At 39.2% G+C, this 10,474-nt stretch overlaps 1 protein-coding gene across 4 annotated transcripts in view; it reads left to right on the forward strand.

The window, feature by feature from the left end:
* The window catches only part of pom121 (POM121 transmembrane nucleoporin), a 60,208-nt gene extending 57,987 nt beyond the window's left edge, over nt 1–2,221 (forward strand). For 2 of the 4 annotated variants that reach the window (XM_041197564.1, XM_041197566.1), the window contains one exon: nt 752–2,221. In XM_041197564.1, the coding sequence (XP_041053498.1) occupies nt 752–846 (95 nt within the window). In that variant the 3' untranslated portion in view covers nt 847–2,221. The remainder of the gene's footprint in view (nt 1–751) is intronic. The other 2 variants (XM_041197565.1, XM_041197567.1) reach the window with 1 other exon arrangement.
* The last annotated feature ends 8,253 nt before the right edge of the window (nt 2,222–10,474 follow it).

Genomic DNA, 10,474 nt, shown 5'->3' on the forward strand with positions numbered 1-10,474 from the left:
TTTGGGGATAATCCAAAAATGAAGTTAAACAGAATTGCGCACTTTGGTAATCCTTGTGTGCTTCATGACAGGACTCCTAAAACACACTGATTTAATGTGGTAGTCTAGATATAATGGTGGTAGGCCTCTGATACAAACACTGTAAAATGATAGTTTCTCCTAATCATATAGCAAGGAACTTTCAGTCAGATTTGTTTTTAAGATATTTCTGCATAATGGCAGGTGTTCATGTAAAATGTTTAAAAGTCTTAAAGTGTGAAAATCTGTCCTTCCCAGGGTTTTCTGAGAAGGAATTGAGATTCAAGATGCATCATCATACACTACCATGTCTCTTGTGCTGGTGAATTTCAAATATATATTAATGATCATCTATTTGAGTTCTCCAATGAGACAGCTGCTTAAAGCAATGACTATACAGTGGCAAAGATTTGTACTTGGGATTGTGCAACCTTTGCTGAGCTAAATCTTTTCTCCAGGTGTGCCTGTACTGTTTTGGTTTACTGCTTCTTGTCTATTGTCTCTGGCAACATTCTATTACATTACTTTGCACAAAAAAAGTGACAGCACCCATGTCAGTTGGCCCAAGCAGCACTTGGGAATGTTTTGCATCTCCACACAAAGCAATTCCCTCATGATCTTTCCCTACCGTGGGCACAGTCATTTTATGGGTTCATAGGAAAGAGGACAGTTCCCATGTGCTATTAATATCAGTGCTCAACAATTAACTGTCCTTCAATTCTGTTTCTCCCAGCAGCAACACCAACCTTTTCTATAGGAGCTGGATCTCGACCTACTGGAACCAGACAGAGATTGCAGGCTAGACGGCAGCATGTACGGAAGAGATAGACATTGGAAATGTGAATGGCGCAAATGAACGTTGTGTTGACTATTCTGAAAACCATTACCACTTTTTACTTTTGTACCCTAAACAACGCCAGTCATGGATGTGCAGGCAACTGACCTCAAAAGCTGACAATATATACTTGAGAAAAATTGTGTTTAAATTTAGGTCTTTTTTTTCCTCTGGGCTTGAACTGTCAACGAATGGCTTGTGGCTGCTGAAAAATATTTCTCTGCAACAATACGAAAAGCTCGTTGGACTGCAGTGAAGCCCTCGTCGTCTTAAGTTCATACATCCTTTTTAAACTGACCACTGCAGAACAGTGATCTTAGTTTGGTTCAGGGTACAGCAGTAATGGGTGACTCAGTAAGCAACAGACATAGCTTTACTTGAAATGTTTTACTTTAAAGGTTGCTGTAAAATGTGATTTGCAGACCTTTCTGGACTGACCCTTTTTTGTACATATTGCTGCACTTGGAAAACATTTTTTTTAATTACATTTCTTAAGGGCACAATTCCCAGTAGTATCACCACTTCCTGTGGTGTCTTCTGTCCAAAGGCAAAACTGAACTGGAGGCTAATGTTAAGTCTTTTTCTTTCTTTTTGTACTCCCTCGCATTTCCTTGGATACTTCATTCATTTTAGTTTACACCTGACAAGAATTCTAAACCTTAACTGAAACTTGGGAAAAGAAAATGTTGTGCCTGTTTGAGTCACTTCTCAACATCTTTTGCTTTGCTGCCTACCTCTGTTCTTTATTTTTCCTCCTGTGAGTAGCTTTCTTTAAAATCTATGTTGTTTAGTTAGGCAAAGGAAACAAATCCAAATTGCTCTCCCCTCCCATGCTACTCCTCCAGCCCCACTCCCTTTCCCCTCCCCAAATGTCAGACTTTTTTTTATACAGTAATGTTATCAGTGTTTGCTTGTATATCTCACGTTTTTGCTCAGTGAATCGAGTTTGGAGGAAAAATTTCAGTATGTGTGGCGGCATGTTAGTAATGCCGGACCTGGCTGGTTCATTGGATATATGTGAATCTGACTCTTGCTAATCTGATGCGATAGTGTTTTGCTACTATAACTGCGTGACACATTAAGCAGTGTTATATGGAGAAATGGCAGTCATGGCTAGTTTTGGAGGAGGTTCCGATTACACAATATAGGACTTTCAAAAACAGATTTTAAAATTCCGGTGCTATAATGTTAAAAAAAAATTTCAGCTTATACCAAAACTTTGGCTGGCAGTGTTAAGAATTGTACATGTATACATATATACCGTGTATATTTTAACTGCGACTAGGTACTTGCATCTTATTTGGGTGCAGCTCGCAAATGTACCTGTTTTAATTTTCTTTATTAAAAACAAACTGAATTTTCAAAAGATTTTTTGAAAAAGAAAAGTGGCTCATCAAAATTTTTTGAATAATCTTGACTTTAAACACTCATATTTTATTAGGAGTGGTTGTTATACTGGGCACATAGTCACGTTGCGTAGCACTTTTTTTATAACTGGTGGGATACAGATCACGTATTTTACAAACTTCATGCTTCCTGTTGTCAAAAATCTGATATGAGTGGAGCCTTGCAATAAGATCTCACCAGTGTTATGGTGGTAATGCAGTTGTAATACCAAGTTCATGACAGGCTATGAGGTCTGATCTATTTTCGTTTTGGAGGTTTTTGGCAAATTTTTTTAGTAAATCTTGTGACACACTGAGCAGGGCTTCTCAGGAACCAATTTAGTGTTGGGCAACATGACAATGCCAGTTTTGGGGGCCCTTAGACCTGTTGTGGACTGGCATTCAAATAATACTGCTGTCTATACCCTGTAGTCTAGATAGGAGTGCCCCTTAGGGCACATGACCAACCTGCTAATGGTCAATTGGTGTAGTGGTTTGGTTACCATAGTAAAATCTGCCCCCATCCTCCTGAGCTGCTGATTGCAAATTAGGAAAGCTTCAGAAATGGGGTAGAATTTGGAGGGGAATGAGAGGAGGCAGCATCCCACACAAGTTAATCTGAATATGTTTACATGGAGAAACAATAATCCTTCTTGTGCTCTTCATGAAATCACTTGTAAATTTTGCAATTCCTTTTCACAAAACAGCTGCTGTCTCCATGTGGTAACAGAACTGGGCTTTCTCTAACCCCCTTTGTGTTGTCTGTGACCTCATCTAACCCCTGTTTTCCACACACCCCCATCCCTAGGTATTCTTCACGTTGCTGGCCATATGCAATTAGTTTTGCCCTCCGTGACTCCCAAATGATAAGTGCCCAATAACTAATGAGGCCTTGCATTGGGTAGCATGGTGAAGACAATGTTTATCCATTCAAACTATGAAGTGTCAGTGTACAATGCTGTGAGATCTGCCATTGATCAATTTGGAAATGAGTTACCTCTCCATCGCTATGGCTAAAAATTGACTAACTTGGAGAGGTATAAATAACAAAATCAAGAGTGGTTTAAAGAGGGAGGACCACAGTTAAGTAGAGGATGGGGTGGGATGCAGAAGATTTTTTAAAAAACTGAGATGACCTCTTTTACAACATAACATCCAATCATTAATTCCATACATTGCTCTGTTAGACACTGCAATCTAAACATTTATGAACAATTTTCAGAGAATGTTTGTACCATTTCCATTGGAAGGTTTTTAAGACAATTCTGGCTGGCCCAAGTGGCTAGACAGATTGAAGGTTCCTCCTCATCCCATTAAACGACTGCCATTTTGTGACGTCTGAGTATGAATGTGTGCGGGTGATTGGCAACTTCTAAATTTAGATAAAATTGTTTAAAAAAATGCAAATTTTATTTTTATATTTAAGCAAAAACTTATACGTTCCTTCAAGCTTGGTTCATTGAGACTTAATGCTACACTGGTTAAATAGTATACTTCTGGTAAACAATTGTATGTACAAATTGGTTTTTAAATATGGAATATGAAGTTGGTGTGAGTAAGTTTGGAAGAACTAATGGTGTGTGAAAAAACAGTTGGGATGCATTGACTTTTCTTTTGCTGCAAGTTACACATAGGTTGGTATACCCACGCCTGTATTTGGGCCAAAATAATACTGGATAAAATTTGGGTGTCATTTAAAGGTTTTTTAAAATTTCCTTTTGATTTCTCAGTAGATATGGTGTATTCTTCATTCATCCTGAGTTAGCATTGAGCTGTAGAGAAAAAAAAAACCAAGATCAATTCCTGATCCATGCTGTGTTAGCAAAACACAGCTGGGGTAGCTACAGGATGCATGTGCCTTCCACTCCCTAAACTATGGAAGGGAAGTTATTAGCTATTGTTGCTGTTTCTCCCAGTTCTGCCCACTGGTAAATGCCTGTATGTGCGGATATCGCATAAGCACAGGAGCCATTATAAATGCGATCCCCTCTGCAGTCCATTAGCCAGGAAGCAGCCACTGCTGAGGTTTTTGTTTGAAATGAAGGAAGGGGAGCATTTTTTTAAAAAAACTACTGACATTTTATTTGGTTTCTATGATACCCATTGATTATCAAATGTGTGGGTGCAAATGAAAATTTTGCAATGCTGTTCATGTCAACAGCTAGTAATGTTTTATTTTTTCAGTTAGACAGGACAAAAAGGCTGTAATTATTGGTATGCAGGAAACAGTGTTCCGCTCTCTTAGGTATTATATGATTGAGCTTCGAAATTAGCATTGAAACTAACATCCATTCTGAACAAAGTGAGATTGCTTACCCAACAGAAAAAAATTTTATGGATGGAAAGTTTTTTGAGACTCTTCTCGCCACCCCCCCCCCCCCCCCCCCCCCCCCCACCGTAAGCACTTTACCTAGTGATAGAATACTATTCTACACATACTATTCTTCCCAAAGCCCATTCACTATTATGTCAGAGATTGATTAACTTAGTACAGAATCTGAACCTGTGATCTTCCTAATCTGTATAGTTTAGATCACATTTTGTAGTCCATTTTGCACGAGACTGGGGGAAGCTCCTACTTGGAACTAGTTTAAATTGTCCTGTATGTAAATTCATTTCTTGGTACAGTGCTGAATTATAAAAAGCAGGGAGGTCTCAGTAATTCTGTGGCTCAGACAGGAAATACCAATCATAAGTTGGGTAGTTCTGTGGGCATTGCAAATGATCAAGCTTCGGGAAGGGGAGAAAGTGATCCAAGTTGCACCTAATCATTTTCCGGTGTTCCCGCTAGAATATCTGCACACTGGGTGTCTGAAGAGAACAGGGTTGGGTTCAACTGTGATAAAAACAAAAAACTGCAGATGCTGGAAATCCAAAACAAAAACAGAATTATCTGGAAAAACTCAGTAGGTCTGGCAGCATCGGCGGAGAAGAAAAGAGTTGACGTTTCGAGTCCTCATGACCCTTCGACAGAACTGTCGAAGGGTCATGAGGACTCGAAATGTCAACTCTTTTCTTCTCCGCCGATGCTGCCAGACCTGCTGAGTTTTTCCAGGTAATTCTGTTTTTGTTTTGGGTTCAACTGTGATTAGTTTGAACACCCAGTTGATCCTGAAGAATACTCAGTTGAAAGGTAGGGGAGAGTTGCTGGTTCCTGTGAGATTGCATCCTGCCAACTGACCGCCTTCAGGAGAGAAAGATTGGAGGAGGAAGAAAATGGTTGACTTCTACTTGTGTATTTTCACTAAAGCATGATTAGTTTTATTGCCTTTCATGCATGTTGGAGTCTTGATTTTGAATTCAGGTGCCTCTTTAGTCAAATGCCCACGTTGAGTTTAACACTACTTGTAAAGTCCTATGAATTTCATGTTCATAAAAATAACAAAATTGTTTCGGTCAGTTTTTGGGTTCATGTGTTCCAATAAATGGTTGTAATTGCTGCTGCTCCCCCTGCTTGACCCCCAAGCCAATTGTGTAGGTGGGTTTCAAATTAGGCATCTTTGAATTTAGAAATGTGTGTATATATATTTGATTGCTGCTGAATTGATTATTAAGGGCAAGACACTTGAGCTGACAACTTTGTGATAGGCAGAAATGGCTATAAACGGGTTATTTTCCAAGATTGTGGGACTTTAAATGAAGAAAACTAGATACATCTGATTTTTGGATTATCTTCCAAGTTTAACTTGTGCTTGTTTCTTCCCCTGTTTAACTTACTGCATGGCTAGCTAATTCCACACAATCCATCATCTTTTTGGAAAGCAAAACAGTCTGAGCCACTGATTTTTTTATATGTAACAATCAATACTGTATTTTAAACTACTTCCTTGTCCATAAGAGGGAATCTCATGCCACAGCAAGGTATTGGCATTTACTGCACTATTGCACAACTGATAACACTCGTACCCAGCAGTACAGTGTGGGCTTGTGCGGCAGCCCTTTCACTGCATTATTGAAGCATCACATCTTAGTCCCCTTTATTTTAATATCTCCAGGAATTTCAGAGATGATTGTTATATTGCAGTTTTAATGAGAAATAGCGCACACATTTACTAAAGCTGCAGATACCGTTTGCATGACCCTCTTTTACTTTTACATGCTATCATTACTCTTGTTTACAGTAATTATTTACTTCTTTCCTGGTCTTCTGTCCAATATAATGTAGCAAACAGTCAAGCCTTTAAAATGTTTTTTCCACAATTCTTAGAATTCGGATTTTATGGTGCTTAAGTGGATAAAGGCACCACTCCTTGTCATATGTTTTAATCTTTTAAATGAATAGTTTGCTTAATTGAATCTCACTGCTTTAATCATTTTCCTCCTTCCAATTATCCAGATCACTTTAAATCAGGGACGTACAATCTTTTGTCATCCTGGATCACATTGGTGGGTCCAGTGGAGCTTTGGAAGTGCAGTGGGTGAGCGGGAAGCCCATATGATATTTATATTTTATGTTCCCATTGATTTGTATATATCAGAATTGCTGATATTAACAGATCTTGGTGTTCTGATTTAGAAATTCTGTAGCATAGAGATAGGAGTGGATTTCCAAACTCCCAAGCCCACAGAATTCTAACAGGATCGAACCATAAACAAATACCATTGCAAACGGGGCTGCTACTCAGGTTCGGGGGTTGCAACAAGCTCCACGTTGGACATCCCTGCTTTAAGTGAATTACTTGGCTTATGTAAATTAATTCGCTCATTTCGTATCCCATTTCAGTAACTGCTGAATCATAAATATTGATCACCTAAAATTTATATTAATATAAAAGCAAAATACTGCGGATGCTGGAAATCTGACAAAAAAATAGAGACAGAACTACTCAGCAAGCCTGGCAGCATCTGTGGGGGAAAAAAGAGTTAACAGTTCAACCCTGTTACTCAGGGGTCTGATGAAAGTTCTCAGACATGAAGCATTAACTCTCTCTCTCCACCGATGCTGCCTGATTTGCTGAGTATTTTCAACATTAGTCAATGGTGACTTTTCCACACACATCATGAGAACTTGCTATGAATCTTTGCTCCGAGAGCATGTTTATTAGATTTGTTTCAGGTGACTTACTTTAGCTGCAGTTTTTTATTTTTTCAAACTGTTAAGTTCATCTGGTTTAAAGTGGATTTGAAAAAATCTGACATTAGATGGTTTTGGTTATTTCAGGCAATGGAAATATCATTTAGGAGAATAGCTCAAATGGATGAATACTATAATGTGTTCTCTTGTTAAGCTATCCTCGCCAGGGTTTGCCAGCTTTGATTCCCAATCTGTATTTACTAAGCAGATCTCAAAAGTAGCAGCTATTGGTGCATAACCATTGACCTCATTAGCACTGGCTTGAATGGGGGCTAGGGGTGAAGAAAAACAGCTAGATCCTTGTTACTCACTATATCCATTCTTCTCAATCCAGCTATTCATGCTAGAAAATGCATGTATGTGGATATCAGTTGTGATACCATACATAGTTGAATGTCCAGTTGACCCACTGTTTAAGCTTGCACATGTAGAATAGGCACTGTGACTGAGTTACCACTTGGAAAAAAATTCCATGATAATGTTGCTGCACCAATGCCTGGTGTAATAAGTTAGTGGCTTCTGCCCAGGAGCTTCCTTTTCCTGAGTGGTCCTTGCTGGACTAATGGGAAGTGGACACTTTTTCCAAAGGCAAGGAGAATTTGAGGCTGAGAAGACATTCAGTGCCACACATCCCTTTTCCTAGTTGAAGCGTAGCATTGATAGAAACCTAAGGGTTCTTACCTGCTCTCATGGCTGGGAGGAGTATGAGGAAGCAGACTGAATTACAGTGGGATGGGTATGTAGCTCTCAGTATTTGATTACCTCCCTAAAGTCAGTTTTGATTCTTCTTATGTTATGTCCATTTCTTGAGATCGCTCGCATTGTTGACCACAGGCTGAGTTTCAGGACTGTCTGATGCATGAAATGGCAAGTGGCTAATTCTGGATAGGGCCGTTAAGCAGCATTGCATGTTCAATTCAGGAGGTAAAATTGACTGCGCCACATTCTGAATTACAAGATCACAAAGGCTGTGGTAATTTTCATCATTTTTGTAATATTTATTCTGATCTTTCCTCCCTACATTTACTTAAAATTCTCCCTGGGATGATTCAGGCTGGGGCATATCCAAAAAAGGACAGAATTGGAGTCCTTTATTGGGTAACTCGGAAGTAACATATGGAAGTTACTGGAAATTCTCTCTTCAGATGGTGTGAGAAACTGTTTCCACCCCCCTCCCTGTGTGTGACCCCATTATTTTTGCATCATTACCAAGTCACCCTGCCTTAAAAAAAAATCAGCAGTACATTTGTTGTTACCAGAATTAAAATAATCATATTAGTGTGAGGTAGTTTCCTCACCAAACTTGCCCCATAAAGAGGTTTCTCTTTAGTAACCAACTTTAATGAGTTGCTTTATTTGAAAAGACTGAAGCTGCCCTTCAGAGCACATCTCTTAAAAGAAAAGCAGGCAGCTTTGGGATTGTGAATGATATGCTGTTGACTGAAGCCTGTGGGAGAATTTCAGTAGCTTCATCAGTACAAGACTAAACTCTAAAGTTATAAGTCTGAATGCCAGTTTCACCTGCCATTTCTCTGTTAGTCTTCTTCCAGGCTGTTGGATGGAGCACTTTGGTGGCAGAAGTGCTGCATTTTAATGAGGAAGGAAATCTGCATGTTAGCTGATCACCTGTGTCCTAAATCATACTGGCTGGCCAAAGAAATGTGGCAGGATGTCGAGCGCTACATTTAGATTTGGGAGGGGGAAAGCCAAAGAACTTGCAAGCTGTTTTAGTTGAAACATTTTTCCATTTTACATCACACGTGCCCTGTTAGACTTACAGGACTGAATACTCAACATGAAAAATGGGCATAACTTGCACTGTATCTCACATTTCCATCAAACTTTTTGTAGTAACTGGATTGATGAGCTGAGGTTTTCATCATTTTGTAACTGTCTATTCCAAAGATCCTAAATCCTGCAACATTTGAGATTATTTCATTAACTGTCTAGGTTCCATCAACTTCCTCAATCTTAGTAACAGTGAGATTTTTTTCTGGATATAGGAAATGTCTTGCACTTAAACATTATCATTTTGGCCCAGAAGAGGCAGTTACAGAATATATACCTATGTACTTCTACTGAATATATAGCAAGAAATTACATTGATCCCAACAGCATGTATGGTCCCCCGTGACTTTGAATGGTAACAAACATGTCTGAGTGACGAGTGCTGCTGAGGAAGCTGTAGAACGGGTGTTGTGGAGATTTGTTAGTATGCTTTTTTTTAAAGAAAAATTGTAGACTTCTATCAGTGCTACCTAGCTTGATAGAACTAGTGAGTGAATGTGCAGAGGTAGAGCTGGCTGCGAATGTGCAGAGATCTGATTTTTGCTTATGTCATTAAATGGAAATGGTTTTAAATAAAAAGCTGTGATTATAACTTTGTTTTGCTCAAACACTACACTCTTGACACGGTTTGTACTTGAACTTGACCAACAATGAGATATTCCTGTATGGGAATAGTAGCCACTCATTGCAGTCTCTCTGTGTACAAGTTTTCGTCACCTCTTAATTTTGTCTTGAAGGTTTTAATTCCATTGTTGACAGTAGCTATCTTGTACCTCACCACATGTTCATTCTTCAAGTGTGAGCTTGCCAGAACTTCACATATTAGAACCAAGCTTAATTTTCTCCTCATTCTACATCCATGGATACACACTTTGCAATAAGAATTGTACGTTAGTGTGGAACCCCACTGTTTCTTCCCTTCCCTAACTAAAGGGTACTGAGCCCCTTGTAGCGGAGCAGATTCTTAAACTGAGATCTCTTTGTGGATTGGTGCTGTGCCTCTTGGGGGTGGAGGTGGAAAGCTGCCTTTTACCACTACTCCACCCATTCATTTTAACCCCTCAACTCAAGTCATGGAAAAATTACATATTATACTCCAGTCACAATGCCCCAAGATTTTAAGGAGACTAATCCAGAGGGAAGCAGCAAAGCAGACTTGTTGAGGTAGAATTTGAGGATAGTTATATGATGGATGAAGCATCAGCTGCCAATAGTGGAGAGACGAAAGTGGAAAAAAAGTTGCTGTTGAAGGAGATTTGGATGGATAAGTGCATAGCTGATTCTCTGGAGACCAGAAAATATCTGGGTGATGGGTATTGAAGGGCAAGGACACAATGAGAAATCTAGCCTTTACACTGACTAGCTATGATTCAC

Source organism: Carcharodon carcharias, chromosome 10 (assembly GCF_017639515.1).
Source record: "Carcharodon carcharias isolate sCarCar2 chromosome 10, sCarCar2.pri, whole genome shotgun sequence".
In the NCBI taxonomy this organism is placed as follows: Eukaryota; Metazoa; Chordata; class Chondrichthyes; order Lamniformes; family Lamnidae; genus Carcharodon; species Carcharodon carcharias.